General features: G+C 39.9%; 1 protein-coding gene across 9 annotated transcripts in view; it reads right to left on the bottom strand.

Annotated features, from left to right (window-relative positions):
* UTRN (utrophin) overlaps nucleotides 1-17,763 on the bottom strand; it is a 550,217-nt gene that overhangs the window by 4,986 nt on the left and 527,468 nt on the right. For all 9 annotated transcript variants that reach the window (XM_024747877.1, XM_024747875.1, XM_024747874.1 and 6 more), the window contains 4 exons: nucleotides 16,278-16,436; nucleotides 15,647-15,887; nucleotides 12,384-12,492; nucleotides 10,935-11,027 (listed from right to left, as the gene is read on the bottom strand). In XM_024747877.1, the coding sequence (XP_024603645.1) occupies nucleotides 10,935-11,027; nucleotides 12,384-12,492; nucleotides 15,647-15,887; nucleotides 16,278-16,436 (602 nt within the window). The remainder of the gene's footprint in view (nucleotides 1-10,934; nucleotides 11,028-12,383; nucleotides 12,493-15,646; nucleotides 15,888-16,277; nucleotides 16,437-17,763) is intronic.

Here is a 17,763-nt window from a genome sequence, read left to right as displayed (position 1 = left end):
GCTCAATTCCTTCTCGGTTACAGAGGCCATGGGACAGTGTAGCTGATCTGGTGGAACTTGGGAGGGCAGGCACTAGCAAGCCTCTTCTTTAACGCCTCTGCTTTTTCATCTCTCCCTTTTACTGTGCCATCTCAAAATTACTGGACTGGTACTCAACCCTGGGGGACAGAGGGAGCTCCACCCCCAGTGATGGTAACATCTTTTCTGGGTCAAATAAGAACTGTCCCTAATCAAACAGCATGTTACTCCTTTCATCTCTCATTTTTAGTTTTGCTGAGGGAAAAAAAAGACATCTGTGACCACATAGTGGGTGCTTTGTGAGAAAGAACGCAAGAAGGGCAACTTTCTTATGATGCCTGGAGGGAAAATGTGAGCCCCAGCAGTATTGGGGGGAATGATCAGGTTAAAAAAGCCTAGTCCTACCAGGTATGTAAATTATATCAGGAGAAAAAGAGTGGATTTCCTTACACATATGGGAACTACACCTGTATGGGAACCACACCATCCTGAGGGGAAGCTTAGTTGCATTAGCATGAAGTACGCCATAGGCAGAGTTATGCGTCTTTTCTAAGTAACGAATACCCAAATCCAAACAGAAATCAAATCCATTTTGCTCCAAATCAACATTTTAACCCTATAGTCTTATAAATCATACTGAAAAAAATCATACAAGTATATTTTTTAAAGAAATCAGGAAAACATTGCATTGTAGTAGGTCTTGAGATTTTGATGAACGTCAGTCAAGCTCAATAAATATAGGCAGAAGGAGACCTTCAAAATGGCAGAGGAGTAAGACGTGGAGATCACCTTCCTCCACACAAATACATCAGAAATACATCTACATGTGGAACAGCTCCTAGAGAAAACCTACTGAATGCTGGCAGAAGACCTCAGACTTCCCAAAAGGCTTTTTTCTTTTGCCCTACTCTCCACGCACCTGGGTAGGGCAAAAGAGAAGAGATAAAACAAAGACAAAAGAATAGGGACAGGACCTGCACCGCTGGGAGGGAGCTGTGAAGGAGGAAAAGTTTCAACACACTAGGAAGCCCCTTCACTGGCAGAGAATGGGGTGGGCTCGGGGGAAGCTTCGGAGCCATGGAGGAGAGCACAGCAACAGGGGTGCGGAGGGCAAAGCGGAGAGATTCCTGCACAGAGGATCGGTGCCAACCAGCACTCACCAGCCCGAGAGGCTTGTCTGCTCACCCGCCGGGGTGGGCGGGGGCTGGGACCTGAGGCTTGGGCTTTGGAGGTCGGATCCCCCGAAGAGGACTGGGGTTGGCTGTGTGAACACAGCTTGAAGGGGGCTAGGGAGCCCCCTTCCCGGGAGGGAGTCCGGGGAAAAGTCTGGAGCTGCCGAAGAGGCAAGAGACTTTCGTTTCGGGGTGTGTGAGGAGACGGGATTCCTTCCCAGTGTGCCCACAGAAGGCAGAGCACTGCCTAAGTGAGCTCCAGAGACGGGTGTGAGCCACGGCTATCAGCTCGGAACACAGAGACGGGCATGAACAGCTAATGCTGCTGCCGCTGCCACCAAGAAGCCTGTGTGCAAGCACAGGTCACTCTCCACACCTCCCCTCCCGGGAGCCTGTGCAGCCCGCCACTGCCAGGGTCCTGTGATCCAAGGACAACTTCCCCGGAAAAACACATGGAGCACCTCAGGCTGCTGCAACGTCACCCTGGCCTCTGCTGCTGCAGGCTCGCCCTGCATTCCAATTATGACTATCATACCCTTCCCGCCTCAGTGAACAAGAGTGCCCTAATCAGCTGTGCTTTAACCGCCTCCTGTCTGAGCAGGGAACAGATGCCTGGGGGTGACCTACACGCAGAGGTGGGGCCAATATCCCCCCCGCCCCCGCCCCCCGCCCCGGCCTGAGTGAGGAAGAGAGCCCTAATCAGCTGCTGCTTTAACCCCCTCCTGTCTGGGCAGGTAACAGACTCCTGAGGGCGGTCTACACACAGAGGCGGGGCCAAAAGCAAAGCTGAACCCTAGGAGCTGTGGGAACATGAAAAGAAAGGAAAACTTCTCTGTGCAGTCTCAGGAGCAGCTGATTAAATCCTCACACTCAACTTGATGTACCCTGCAACTGTGGAACACCTGAAGAGACAACAAATGTTCCCAAAATTGAGGCGGTGGCCTTTGGGAGCAACTGTAGACTTGGGGTTGGTTTTCTGTGTCTGATTTGATGTTTATCTTAGTTTAGTATTTACTGCTTATTATCATTGGTGGATTTGATTATTGGTTTGGTTGCTCTCTTCCTTTTATATATATATATATTTTTTTTTTTTCCTTTTTCTCTTTTTGTGAATGTGTATGTCTATGCTTCTTTGTGTGATTTTCTCTGTATAGGTTTGCTTTTACCATTTGTCCTGGGGCTCTGTCTGTTGGTTTTTTTGTTTTTGTTTTTGCTTTTCTCTCTTCCTTTTCTTCTGAGCCGTGTGGCTGACAGGGTCTTGGTGCTCCGGCCGGGTCTCAGGCCTGAGCCTCCGAGATGGGAGGGCCGAGGCCAGGACACTGGACTACCAGAAACCTCCCAGCCGCACTTAAGAGATCTCCCAGAGATCTTCGTCTCAACCCAGCTCCACCTAACGGCCAGCATGCTCCAGTGCAGCACACCCCATGCCAAATGAATAGCAAGACAGGAACACAACCCCACCCATTAGCAGAGAGGCTGCCTAAAGTCATACTAAGTTCGCAGACACTCCAAAACACACCACCAGACACGGCCCTGCCCACCAGAAGGACAAGATACAGCCCCACCTACCAGAATACAGGCACCAGTCCCTGACATCAGGAGGCCTACACAAGCCACTGAAACAACTGCACCCACTGGGGGCAGACACCAAAAAAACCCAGGAACTACGAACCTGCAGCCTGCAAAAAGGAGACCCCAAACACAGTAAGTTAAACAAAATGAGAAGACAGAGAAATATGCAGCAGATGAAAGAGCAAGGTAAAAACCCACCAGACCAAACAAATTAAGAGGAAATAGACAATCTACCTGAAAAAGAATCCAGAGTAATGATAGTAAAGATGTTTCAAAGTCTCGGAAACAGAATGGAGAAAATACAAGAAATGTTTAACAAGGACCTAGAAGAACTAAAGAGCAAACAAACAATGAGGAACAACACAATAAATGAAATTAAAAATATTCTAGAAGGAATCAATAGCAGAATAACTGAGGCAGAAGAACAGATAAGTGACCTGGAATATAAAATAGTGGAAATGACCACCACAGAGCAGAATAAAGAAAAAAGAATGAAAAGAATTGAGGACACTCTCAGAGACCTCTGGGACAGCATTAAATTCATCAACATTCAAATTATAGGGGTCCCAGAAGAAGAAGAGAAAAAGAAGAGTCTGAGAAAATATGTGAAGAGATTATAGTTGAAAACTTCCCTAACATGGGAAAGGAAATAGTTAATCAAGTCCAGGAAGCACAGAGAGTCCCATACATTATTTACAGGATAAATCCAAGTAGAAACACTCCAAGACACATATTAATCAAACTATCAAAAATTAAATACAAAGAAAAAATATTAAAAGAAGCAAGGGAAAAACAACAAATAACATACAAAGGAATCCCCATAAGGTTAACAGCTGATCTTTCAGCAGAAACTCTGCAAGCCAGAAGGGACTGGCAGGAAATATTTAAAGTGATGAAAGGGAAAAACCTACAACCAAAATTACTCTACCCAGTAAGGATCTCATCTAGATTTGACAGAGAAATTAAAACCTTTACAGACAAGCAAAAGGTAAGAGAATTCAGCACCACCAAACCAGCTTTACAACAAATGCTAAAGGAACTTCTCTAGGCAGGAAACACAAGAGAAGGAAAAGACCTACAATAAAAAACCCAAAACAATTAATAAAATGGTAATAGGAACATACATATGGTTAATTACCTTAAAAGTAAATGGATTAAATGCTCCAACCAAAAGACACAGACTGGCTGAAGGGATACAAAGACAAAACCCATACATATGCTGTCTACAAGAGACCCACATCAGACCTAGGGACATATACAGACACAAAGTGAGGGGATGGAAAAAGATACTCCATGCACATGGAAATCAAAAGAAAGCTGGATTAGCAATACTCCTATCAGAAAAAATAGACTTTAAAATAAAGACTATTAGAAGAGACAAAGAATGACACTACATAATGATCAAGGGATCAATCCAAGAAGAAGATATAACAATTGTAATTATTTATGCACCCAACATAGGAGCACCTCGATATATAAGACAAATGCTAACAGCTATAAAAGGGGAAATCAACGGTAACACAATCATAGTAGGGGGCTTTTACACCCCACTTTCACCAATGCACAGATCATCCAAAAAGAAAATAAATAAGGAAACACAGCTTTAAAAGACACATTAGACCAGACAGACTTAATTGATATTTATAGAACATTCCATCCAAAAATAACAGAATACACTTTCTTCTCAAGTGCTCATGGAACATTCTCCAGGATAGATCATATCTTGGGTCACAAATCAAGCCTCGGTAAGTTTAAGAAAACTGAAATCATATCAAGTATCTTTTCCAACCACAATGCTATGAGACTAGATATCAATTACAGGAAAAAAAATGTAAAAAATACAAACACATGGAGGCTAAACAATATGCTACTAAATGACCAAGAGATCACTGAAGATATCAAAGACAAAATCAAAAAATACCTAGAAACAAATGACAGTGAAAACACGACGACCCAAAACCTATGGGATGCAGCAAAAACAGTTCTAAGAGGGAAGTTTACTGCCATACAATCCTACCTCAAGAAACAAGAAACATCTCAAATAAACAACCTAACCTTGTACCTAAAGCAATTAGAGAAAGAAAAACAAAGGAAACTCCAAGGTTAGCAGAACCATAAAGATCAGATCAGAAATAAATGAAACTGAAAGAGAAATTGAGGAAGCAATCCCACTTACCATAGCAACAAAAAGAATAAAATACCTAGGAGTAAAGCTTCCTAAGGAGACAAAAGACCTGTATGCAGAAGACTATAAGACACTGATGAAAGAATTTAAAGATGACACAAACAGATGGAGAGATATAACATGTCCTTGGATTGGAAGAATCAACATTGTGAAAATGACTATACTACCCAAAGCAATCTACAGATTCAATGCAATCCCTATCAAATTACCAAAGGCATTTTTTACAGAACTAGAATGAAAAATTTTACAATTTGTATGGAAACGCAAAAGACCCTGAATAGCCAAAGCAATCTTGAGAAAGAAAAACGGAGTTGGAGGAATCAGGATCCCGGACTTCAGACTATACTACAAAGCTACGGTAATCAAGACAATATGGTACTGGCACAAAAAGGGAAATATAGATCAATGGAACAGGATAGAAAGCCCAGAGATAAACCCATGCACATATGGTAACCATATCTTTGACAAATGAGGCAAGAATATACAATGGAGAAAAGACAGCCTCTTCAATAAGTTGTGCTGGGAAACTGGACAGTTACATGTAAAAGAACGAAATTAGGGGCTTCCCTGGTGGTGCTGTGGTTGAGAGTCCACCTGCCAATGCAGGGGACACGGGTTCGTGCCCCAGTCTGGGAAGATCCCACGTGCCGCGGAGCGGCTGGGCCCGTGAGCCATGGCGGCTGAGCCTGTGCGTCCGGAGCCTGTGCTCCGCAACAGGAGAGGCCACAACAGTGAGAGGCCCGCGTATCGCAAGAAAAAAAAAAGAACGAAATTAGAACATTTCTTAACACCATACACAAAAATAAACTCAAAATGCATTAATGACCTAAGTGTAAGGCCAGACACTATAAAACTCTTAGAGGAAAACATAGGCAGAACACTCTATGACATAAATCACAGCAAGATCCTTTTTGACCCCCCTCCCAGAGGAATGGAAAAAAAAAAAAAAAATAAACAAATGGGACCCAATGAAGTTTAAACGCTTTTCCACAGCAAAGGAAACCATAAACAAGACGAAAAGACAACCCTCAGAATGGGAGAAAATATTTGCAAATGAAGAAACTGACAAAGCATTCATCTCCAAAACATACAAACAGCTCATGCAGCTCAATATCAAAAAAACAAACAACCCAATCCAAAAATGGGCAGAAGACCTAAATAGACATTTCTCCAAAGAAGACATACAGATGGCCAAGAGGCACATGAAAAGTTGTTCAACATCACTAATTGTTAGAGAAATGCAAATCAAAACTACAATGACGTATCACCTCACACCAGTTAGAATGGGCATCATCAGAAAATCTACAAACAACAAATCCTGGAGAGGGTGTGGAGAAAAGGGAACCCTCTTGCACTGTTGGTGGGAATGTAAATTGATACAGCCACTATGGAGAACAGTATGGAGGTTCCTTAAAAAACTAAAACTAGAGCTACCACATGACCCAGCAATCCCACTACTGGGTATATACTGTGAGAAAACCATAATTCAAAAAGAGTCATGTACCACAATGTTCATTGCAGCACCATTTACAATAGCCAGGACATGGAAGCAGCCTAAGTGTCCGCTGACAGTTGAATGGATAAAGAAGACGTGGCATATATATATATAATGGAATATTACTCAGACATAAAAAGAAACGAAATTGAGTTATTTGTGGTGAGGTGGATGGACCTAGAGTCTGCTATACAGAGTGAAGTAAGTCAGAAAGAGAAAAACAAATATTGTATATTAACGCATATATGTGGAATCTAAAAAAAATAAATAAATGGTTCTGAAGAACCTAGGCGCAGGACAGGAATAAAGATGCAGACATAGAGAATGGACTTGAGGACACAGGGTGGGAGAAGGGTAAGCTGGGACGAAGTGAGAGAGTGGCATGGACATATATACACTACCAAATGTAAGACAGATAGCTAGCGGGAAGCAGCCACATAGCACAGGGATATCAGCTTGGTGCTTTGTGACCAGCTAGAGGGGTGGGATAGGGAGGGTGAGAGGGAGGGAGACACAAGAGGAAGGGGATATGGGGACATATGTATACATATAGCTGATTCACTTTGTTATACAGCAGAAACTAACACAACATGGTAAAGCAACTATACTCCAATAAAGATGTTAAAAAATAAATAAAAATTAAAAAAATAAAAACCATTAAGCACTATAAAAAAAAACATAGCTAGTGGGAAGTAGCTGCATAGCACAGGGAGATCAGTTCGGTGCTTTGTGACCACCTCAAGGGGTGGCATAGGGAGGTTGGGAGGGAGGCACAAGAGGGAGTGGATATGGGGATATATGTATACATATAGCTGATTCACTTTGTTATACAGCAGAAACTAACACAACATGGTAAAGCAATTATACTCTAATAAAGATGTTATAAATAAATAAATAAATATAGGCAATTCACAGTGAAAGTATGCTTGTAGATAAAAAAAGTGAAAAAGCATTTATTGGTCTATTAGTAAAAAATAATATTCAGCTTACTACTAGTATCATATATATTTGGATGATACAAATGAAAAAAACCAACAAAAGATTTTACACTAAAAAAATTAGTTACAGCAGTCAGTGGAAATTTTAGTATGTTGGATATAGGCAACAGAATTAAATTCCCTTCATTAACTCCTTGCCAGGAAGAGACGGAAATGCTTGCCTCTCTGCTCTGAAATTCAATGTAAATAATTAAAAGAAAATTTTAAAAGGCCATAATTCAAGGATGCTATCAGGACCAAGTGGGATATTAATCCAAGATAGAGGAATTCTAAAGTGTTATGTGCAACAATATACAGACACAGTAAGAAAGAAAAAGTCATGTTTAAGTAGGCAATTCATGCAATTAGGATTTAAGAATACAATTTCATTTTAATTCCTAGACTTCCAGGAGTGGAAATTCACTTGTGACCATGCTAATTTTTAATTCACAAAGGATCAAAAGTCAAGGTTAACATGCAGATCTCAATTCATTGTATGCTGGTGACAAGCAATTTTAAAGTTCTTGTTAGTTACAGGGGCTCAAGGGATTGGTTTGCCATTAGGAGGATGCCAATCTGATTTGCTTTCAAAAAATCTTCCAAAGGTGGTCAGTAAGTTTCAGGAATGCGAAGGCTTATTAAAATATTTGCTAGCTTGAGCAACTCAAAAGGGGCAACAAAGCTAAGGAATCCTACAGAATCTTCTAAGTACTATCTGGGGGAAACTTCAACAACTAAACCTTCCTTCCCAGTGGGAATATGTAATCATTCATTCATTCATTCATTCACTCATTCAATTCAGAAATGTATTGAGCACCAAATCTATGGCAGGTGCTTATTTCTATTCTGCATCCATTTTTCTTAAAGAGTTTAATAACTTTGGGCAGAACTTTAAAAATATATATCAATTTTACCAATAAATCAGTTACACCTTTATTTTTCTGGAAAGCGGTCCCTATCTTGGAGATTTTTATATTATCAAAGCAAAGTACAATATATAAATACCAAGAAGAGCAATCTAAACCCAAATTAATAGCAGAACCTCAGAAACAAAAAATAATAAGATCTAAATTTAAAAGGATTTCTAAAATAATACTATCGTCATTTCCTATATGGGATGTACTTGAGCTCTTCAAAATAACATATGACTAGTAATACTCATCCACAGAAAACTATAAATATTACAAATATTTGTGAATGTGCAAACTTTGTAAGAACACAGAGCCACATCCTGTTAAGGAATCTTGGGTTTCTGCAACTCACCCTCACAATAGAGAATTGCACAGGTGAGAAGGCACCAATGCAAAGTGGGAGTTTAACCTGTCATGTGGATCCCATTGAAGATATATACTGTTCTCAGGAACCCATAATAGCAATTAATGGCTAATAAGATACCAACCAATGGGAATTTTACACTTGCCTTTAAGGGAAGCCAAAAAATGAAATGAATGCACCCCTCTCTTAAGAGTTATTTTTGCCCTATAGTTATGTTATTATTTATTTTTAATTATATTCTCTTGTAAAATATGACATAGATCAGCCTTATACAATATCTCCATATAAGAATATACTGTGAAAAAGATTTAAGAGTAACTGCTTAAAAAAAATTAAACTTTTAAAACATATCATGAATTCTTGTATAAAAACTTTAATATGGAAATTATACATTTTATATCCACTAGAAAGAATATATTTAAATATATTTCCCATGCTAGCTCTCACTGCCAATTGACTTTTAACTTGAAAATATCCATTATGATAGTTGAATAAAAACTTCTAAACAGGTTTGACTTACAGAATTTGTTCTTAACTAATTATTAATGTATTTGGATTTAAGCTGAACTAAAAAGTAATTTAATTTTGAAACTCTGGCTTATAAAGACTATGATGAGGTTTCATGTAGACATTAAGTAAAATATAATGTGGAACCAACATCTCTATTAAATTTAACCTTGAATTATAATTAATACAAGGATTTAATCTGTTCATCTATTATGGCTGTTATAGAGCCTAGTAAATAAGTAACAATCTGATAGCATATGGGCTTCACCTGACCCTCTGAAGCTTCTGTGATACTCTACAGGGCCAAAAACCTCTGCGTGTGTGTGTGTGTGTGTGTGTGTGTGTGTGTGTGTGTGTGTGTGTGTGTGTATGCACATGCTTTTTGGGGGTGAGCACGAAGACTGATATATGGTACATAGGATTCTGCAAACTTTGAGAAATGAAATTACAAATAATAACCTGGGAAATTATATGCTCCCAAGTATAAATATATTTATGGACTTGTGGAAACTGCCATATGTCCTTTAGGCAATTACTTCTGAAAATTCAGAGGAGATTATATTTCAGATAGCTGTTTCCACTTCCCACTAAGGCTGGCATTCTGTAGAGTGGTATAAATTGAAGCATACTTTTTAAACGAAGTCAATATATCATGTTTACCTACACTCCTGATAATGTCTTTTCCCTCATTTAAAACGATATTTTCTGAGAGGATGGAAAAGGGTGCGATGAGAAGCTGTTTTTTATATATATAATATATATATATATACACTACATATACATGATATATAACAGTATATGTATATACTAAAATCTTAGTCTAATAGCTGACTAGATTTAATCACCCTGAAAATTATAAATGTATTTATAAATAATCATATTTATTTAAAAGATTATTTAAAATATAATTGTAGCACTATATACTATGTATGTACAGTAAACTGTTTGAAACAGCAGAAATGTTTTCTGTGAGAGCTCGGCAGAAACTGCAAGGCATCAAGGTACTGAAAACAAAATGTTTGGGAAAAAAATCAGTAAATAGCCATCTTTATATAATTTCCTCTGGGATTTGAACTGTTTTTATTTGGTTATTTTCTGGCTCTTAGTTTTCATATGGAAAATTCACAGGGTCATAATCTGTGGTGCCTTAAATAGTTTGGCCTTTATACAGTGACTATTTTATTCCACGAGAAAAGAACTCCAAAACCAAAAAAAAACCCCAAACCAAAACAAAAAAAAAAAAAAAAAAAAAAAGGAAAATTTGAAAATAATCCCTTTCTACACCTGAATTTGATGACATCAGAAGACAGGGTCTGAAGAGAAGAGAGGGAATTACATTAGAAAAAGCCATTTTCAGACCTTGTTTGGTATGTCACTAAAAGCTCTCTTTTGAAGTAATACATATTTCTTACTATAGCCTGCATTGAAGAGGATAATTTCTCCTTAAAGAGAGGCTTGTTTTATTTGCCTCATGTTATCACTCGGAAGGAAGACCAAAGAATCGCAAAGAGCAGGTTCTCACTGGCCCTGCACCCAGTGATGTGATGGTATCTAGGCTGGGCTTCATTTGCTTTGCCGACATACGGAATGTTTGATTTATCTTCAAATAATTTACAGTCTTGTTTCTAATATTGGTTTTTGTTATCTTACCAAAGACGACAAAGGGCCCCACTCAGGAAAAAAGAAATGGAAGGAAGAAGCGTAGCAGTCGCGTTATGATCTTTCATACTCACAGCAGCAAGACGGAAATGTACTGTTGATCTGCTCCATAACCTCTGTGAGGTCTGTGCTGGTGTCATGAGGTGGGGCCAGCAGGTCCTCTGCCGCTGTGACAGCAGATAGAAAGAACAAGAGACACTCTGAAATTAATGTCTGGTCTTCCACCAAAACACAACTTCAGGGAGAAAATACTAGTACTGGCCTCTAAATATCAAGGTGAAAATAGTTCTCCTTATAAAGGATAATTTTAGGGGAAAATTCCAAAACCATTTTTGTATTTTTTTGTGGTAACAGAATTTTACATAATTAAAACTTATTAGATGTTTCTAAAGGAAGAATCCACATGTCAGGGGAAAATTCACGAGTGACAAATAATAGTCATATTATTGCAATTTATTAGTCAGAATTCCACTATTGGGCATTACAAGTATTTTTTCATATGAGAAAGATATTCCATTAATTTCTTTTTCCTTCCTTCCTTTTGGAGACGTCAGCATAGGCTAGCTTATACTGCCACAAAACTACAGGTAGTTTTTTTTTTTGGCCATGCTGCAGGGCATGTGGGATCTTAGTTCCCCGACCAGGGATTGAAGCCACGCCCGCTGCAGTGGAAGTGCAGAGTCCTAACCACTGGACCGCCAGGGAACTCCCACTAGAGGTATTTTATAAGATACTTTTTACTTGGATGTTTTTTAGTCTGTAATCGATAGCAAAATAGTCCTCTTATTTAAAAATTAAAATAATATTAATATTTTAGGTTTTCTACAGATTAATGCAGCAAAAGATAAACAAATTAATTTGCTTAAAGTATGTGGTCCTCAGTAGAATTTTAGAACTTAATCTCATCAGTAACAAAATGTCATTCCAGAATGCCTAGTTGACAGGGCCCTTCCTAGCAGCAGTGACAGGTCCCCATTGTGACCAGTGACAGGTCCCCATTGTGACCAGTGACAGGCTAGGTAGGACTTCAGCCTCAGATGGGGGTGGGAGGGGCAGAAATGTCCGTAGGAGCTAGGATGGAGAAAGCAGAACACTAAGTCTCCAGCCCTAGGCAAAGAAAACTATGTTTGGTGTAATATTCTTTAGTATTTCATTCTGAATGTGTACAAGTATGAAATTTTAGAGACGGGAAATTTACTGAAAAAAAGAATTGTTCCTAAGGTAAAGAAAAAAATAAATTGTGTTCATCCCAAAAGGAAAGAGCTCTTTATCAACTTTCATCAAAATTCAATCCACTACTACACCTTATATAAACAAGCGCATTATAGTTTATTATTCTAAAATGTTTGCTTTTTTGGTATAGTTAAAATGGCTTTGTACTCAGCTGAGACCACAGAGGATACAAATTCCTTTATGCCCTAAGGCACCCATGTGTAAGAATGTTATTTAAAATGAAAAGCAAACAAATGGCAAAGCCCAGAGTAGACCAGGGGAGGGAGTAGACAAGTCTTGGGGACACGGACCTGCTTGATGGAACTGTGGGCCGGGGTCCGGATCCAGCGAGTAGTTCAGTGCGGATTGCTGAGGTGAAGCCCAGGGGGAGACGCCATTGATTTGGGAATCAGATTCAGGCTGGAATCACATTCAGAGGTTAGAACAGAGGAAAGATTCAAATAACGATTAAAGAAAACATTTCTGTTTCTAACTTCCCCTCCCCAATGACAGATAATTAAATCACATAACATTCTTCACCCTCAGTCATTTTCAAATACATTTTAGCATCAGTTGGTGGGCTTACCAGTATTCACCTGAGGACCGAGTGGTCCTTCCCTTTTGATTTGGGCACCTTGAAGAAGTCACTTGGTTATATGGCAAGATTTACCTATCAATGTCAGTGTCATTCCTCAATTGTTCCATTATTTTTATGTCAACCAAGTGAATTTGGAAACATGTTTCATTCATCTTTTAAAAAATTAACACTGTTTCTCATACAGTAAATTTCAAAATTAGCTCATTTTTTATTCAAATTAACATTTAACAGCAATATTGGAGAGTGGTGAAGAGCACGATTTTGGATTTAGCTGCTTGGATACAAACTCAGTCACTCAGAGCTGAGTAATTCTGAGGAAATTTTTTTTTTTTGTGGCTGCACTGCACTGTGGCATGTGGGATCTTTGTTCCCCAACTAGGGATAGAACCCACACCCCAAGCAGTGGAAGCATGGAGTCTTCCCCATCAGGGAAGTCCCTCTGAGGAAATTTTATAATCGTCTGCTTTTTATTTATAAAAACTGGATTTTTTATTTATAAACTAGCGGTAAGAGTGCCTGTGTCAGAGGGTTTTGTGAAGGAGGTGATCAATTAGTATTTCTAAAGCAATTAGAACAGAATCTGACACCTAATAAATACTTCACAAAGGCAGAAAGTTTGAAATTGACAAGTACATGGTCAAACTAGAAAAGTGTGATCCACTGTAAAGGGAATGCAGAAGTTACAATGTTTTTGTTTTGTCTTTTTAAAATATATTTTTAATAAATTTATTTATTCATTTATTTATGGCTGCATAGGGTCTTCATCGTTGGGTCTTCATTGCTGTGTGTGGGCTCTCTCTAGTTGTGGTGAGCGGGGGCTACTCTTCGTTGCGGTGCGTGGGCTTCTCATTGCAGTGGCTTCTCTTGTTTCAGAGCTCGGGCTCTAGGCACGTGGGCTTCAGTACTTGCGGCACACAGGCTCAGTAGTTGTGGCTTGCGGGCTCTAGAGCACAGGTTCAGTAGTTGTGGCACACAGGCTTAGTTGCTCCGTGGCATGTGGGATCTTCCTGGACCAGGGCTCGAACCCATGTCCCCTGCATTGGCAGGCAGATTCTCAACCACTGAGCCACCAGTAGAGTCCCAGTTACATGGTTTTTGATGCTGATTTTGCCATTACATCTATATAAGCTGAAGTCTGGTAGTTTTGCTAGTTTTTACTATCAGAGTTGAATTTTCCATCAACTTCTGGCATTCATGCTAAGTCATTAAGAAGGGACGAGAGCTCCACAGTCTGGAATACGCAGAGCCATTTAGATATCCAATTTCTCGAAAAGCATTACTGTACAATTCTGAAGGCTCATGAGCCATTAGGCAGTTCTGTCTAACAGGAGGAAGTTAGTAGGGGGAGGTGAAGGTGAGCAGAAGAGCCTTCGGCTCTCCTAAGAGCATCAACAGACTACAGCAAACAAAGCTTTCAAGCACAGCTTCCTTCTACAACAATTCTACCTATGCAGTAAGTCCTTAATACTCACACTTCATATTCTAAAAGAGTTCCAGAGAAAAGTCATCCCTTACCCAGGCAACATTCAGAAACATCAAATTCACATTACTAACAATGTAGCTTTTCCAATGTACAGGAGTGGCACCAAGATAAGCTTCAGACATCTCAAAGTACTTAGAGAAAACCAGCCAGGCCTTGGGGAAGGTCTAATGATGCACAGTTCCAAAGTAAACCTTCCCCCAAGCAGTCTCACAAAAAGTCTGGAACAGTGACAGACATTCAGAAAGTATAAGGGGTATTCTGTGGCCCACTGTGCAGGTAATGCAAAAATTACACTGTTTTGAATGATTCTGACATGTTAAAAGATACTGATAGCAACTGCGAAAAGATGGTTTTCTAAAACTTGAGAAAATCACTGGAGGGAGAGTTGTTTCTGCCTTTGACTCAATAAATCATTTCTGGAGAAAGTCATTCCTATTCATTGCGTAGGGGCCCCGTACTGCATAGGCCAGAGAAAAAGGCAAAAGATGACATGAATTCTCATGTCAGGGATTCTTCAAGAGAGAAAAGTTCCAGGTCCATTTGCTGGGATTCTATACAACAGACACCTGCTGCAAAGACATCTTCACTACCAGTTCTGTGACATGATGCCTATGCTTTAACTGCTAGATGTAATCAGGTACTTAATTCTCTATAGTGTGTTGTGTCTTTATAGATGATACTACCTTATATATCATACTATTTTGTTATGGTCTCTAACAAGATTGAAGGTAAAAAGGCAGAAGCTGTATCTGATGCTTCTTTTATATCCCAAAGAACAGTGTTTTTCAAAATTGCAGGCTATTACCCGTTGATGAGTTATAAAACCAGCACTAAGAAAGAAAGACAGAAGAAAAATAAGAGGGAGGGAGGGAGGAAGGAAGGAAGGAAGGGAAGAAGGAAAGAAGGAAGGAAAAAAATGGAAAGTAAGAGACAGCATTTTTTAATAACAGCAATTAGCATTGTGTATTCATCATACATGTATGCATTCATCATAATGCAAACTGTATTTTTTATTGTCAAGAAAGTCTGCAAACAACCGCCATAAAACATGTTATGGCAGGAAATAATAGCTATGTTAGGAAATAAAAACTGCAAATTAATAAACATGTTACTTAATTTCTTGAAAATAGCTCACTGGAAGGAGGTTTTACCATGAAGAGTTCCTTTCCCTTAAGGCCCACATCTTTCCCAAATGTAATTTATGCAGATATATGTTATAGGATCTTTTGCCTTAAACTATTCAGAGCTGAGACAGATTTCAGTGTTAAAGAAGAACGGGCAATTCCATCTTAAGCTGGGAAAACGCATTTTTTGGTGCCAGTGAGCCTTTAATGCTTATGTTTGAAGAGGGATTTCTAAGCCAGTCTAAATCCACTATGGAGAGGAGAAACCGGAAGTGAACCTCTCTACCAACTCTGGGACTGAGTCCCATGGGACATGGGACTGGGGCAGATGGGGTGGGGACAGGTGACATCAAGTTCCGCACACTCTACCTGCTCTAGCAGCTGCCGAAGTCGGTGGAGCTGAGACTCCAGCTGCTTGTTGTGATTTTCCAAAATTTGCATCCTAGCCTCCAGCCGACCTTTATGCTGCCTGAGGAGTTTTGCTTCTGCTATAAGTTCTGAATCCTCTGACGTGTGATGAGGAGACACAACAGAGTCTGGAGGGGAGCCAACAGGGAGGCCCCTTCTCAAGTGCTGCTCCTTCAGCTGCTCGTATTCCACTTGCAGATTTCTAGTGTAGAGAAGGGAAAATGGGCATTAGTACTGTATACCTCACCTTCTCACCCAGATTGTCCATGAGCTCCAAATGCAGCCCGTGCTACTTACTTCCTCATAGGTAAAAACACGTACAACCGTGATATAAGCAAGCATGAATAAAACTGTGCTTTTAAGTAAACAAGTGCTCTAACAGACACCATCCCTGAACCCTGAAATGCAGCTGTAATCTGTAGCCAGCTGCCCAGTGTGTTAATGTCCTCTTAAAAGTTTGCCTCTGCTGTACTTCCTGGACAATAGTCCTGAAAAAAGAATGGGTAAGGGTCATGTTGAAGTGAATATGAAAGAATTCCCCATCAGAAGTTTTCCCAGGGTGACACATCTTCTCCTCCCAGGTCTAGCACACCTTTGTTCTTCCTCAAGGTCAGCAATGATCCGCTCCAGTTCTCCGCGTTCTTCCCTCTCTACCGACTTCAGGATCTGAGCGGGACTCTGGGGCTGGCTCACAGGGGACTCCCCTCCGAGCGTCTGGCAGTACTGCTGGATGAGGGCATGCTCGTCCTCCCTGTGGAGACAAAGGAGACACACACAAAGGCTCACAGCTGGACATGGATGTCTCTGGAGGTAAAGGAAGGAGAGACGACGATGGTCAGGATGGCTACTGACCCACGGCTGCCTTAAAGCTCAGTGTCCCAATGACCTCACTTTAAAACTCTGGGAAGATATTTTACCTAATAGTGTATGTACACTATACACACACACCAACATTCCATGCTTTGCCTTTGGTCTAACATGTATATCTCACAAAGAAGAGATATTTTGCTCAGCAGAGGATATAAAGTGCAACACTTAAATAGTTAATGTAAAAGACTTTACAGGGAAAATCAATAACTGAATGCCAAAAGAGTGGGTTAAAAGACTGCTAATTAAAAATAAACTGCTATAGACTGTTTCCCCTCCCCGAAATTATATCGAAACCTAATCCCCAGTGTAAAGGTGTGTGGCGGTAGGGTCTTTGGCAGGTGATTAGGTCATGAGGGTGGAGCCTCTAAGACTAGGATTAGTATCCTTATGAAAGAGACCCCAGAGAGCTCCCTTCCTGCTTCTGCCTTGTGAGGAAACTACAAAATGACAGCTATGAACCAGGAAGGGGGTCCTCATCAGGTACTAAACCCGCTGGCTCCTTGATCTTGGACTTCCCCGTCTCCAGAACTATGAGAAAAAAATGTTAGTCATTTATAAGCCACCCAGTTTGTAGTCTTTTGCTATAGCAGTCCCAATCAACTAGTTGATTCCACTGTCTTTAGCATGTGGTTAAAAGCAATTTTATAATGCTTTGTAACCCAAAGCGTGAGAGAAGCAAATCCTTATATTCTTTCATTTAAATAACTTAACATAAATTATAATTGTAGATATTTATAAAATAGCTACAGATATCTTACTTGATATTATCAGCATGTCACTTCTAGGATCAATCATTCTGCATTAAACAAGGAACTCCATTTAATTGACTTGGGTTCTCCCACTTTTCTAACTACTTATCTAATGAACTAGACATATTAATAATGTGGTCAAATCTAATGATTGACAGAAACAGAAGTATAACAAAGGAGACAAAGTTGATATGTTTATGTGAAGGAAATGCTTATCAGCAAGACTGGAATCCTTCCCTTCTTTTACCAGAGATCCAGTCAGATCTCCTTGTAAATGTGCAAATGACAGACTTCCTGGCTAATACTAGCAGGAGAGTCCTGCTACAGAATACCTTTGGCAGATTGTACCTCATCTGTTTTGATGGCTTTTGGTAAACAAATCCTGGAATCTATGGATTTATAGGATAGGGCGTCAGAAAAACATCTTGCAAGTTATGTAGCTATCAGAGTATAAAATGG

The sequence above is a fragment of the Neophocaena asiaeorientalis genome, unplaced genomic scaffold (assembly GCF_003031525.2).
Source record: "Neophocaena asiaeorientalis asiaeorientalis breed wild unplaced genomic scaffold, Neophocaena_asiaeorientalis_V1.1 scaffold123, whole genome shotgun sequence".
Taxonomy (NCBI): Eukaryota; Metazoa; Chordata; class Mammalia; order Artiodactyla; family Phocoenidae; genus Neophocaena; species Neophocaena asiaeorientalis.
The sequence above is the reverse complement of the archived record's forward strand: the minus strand, read 5'-3'. Positions and strand labels throughout refer to the sequence as shown.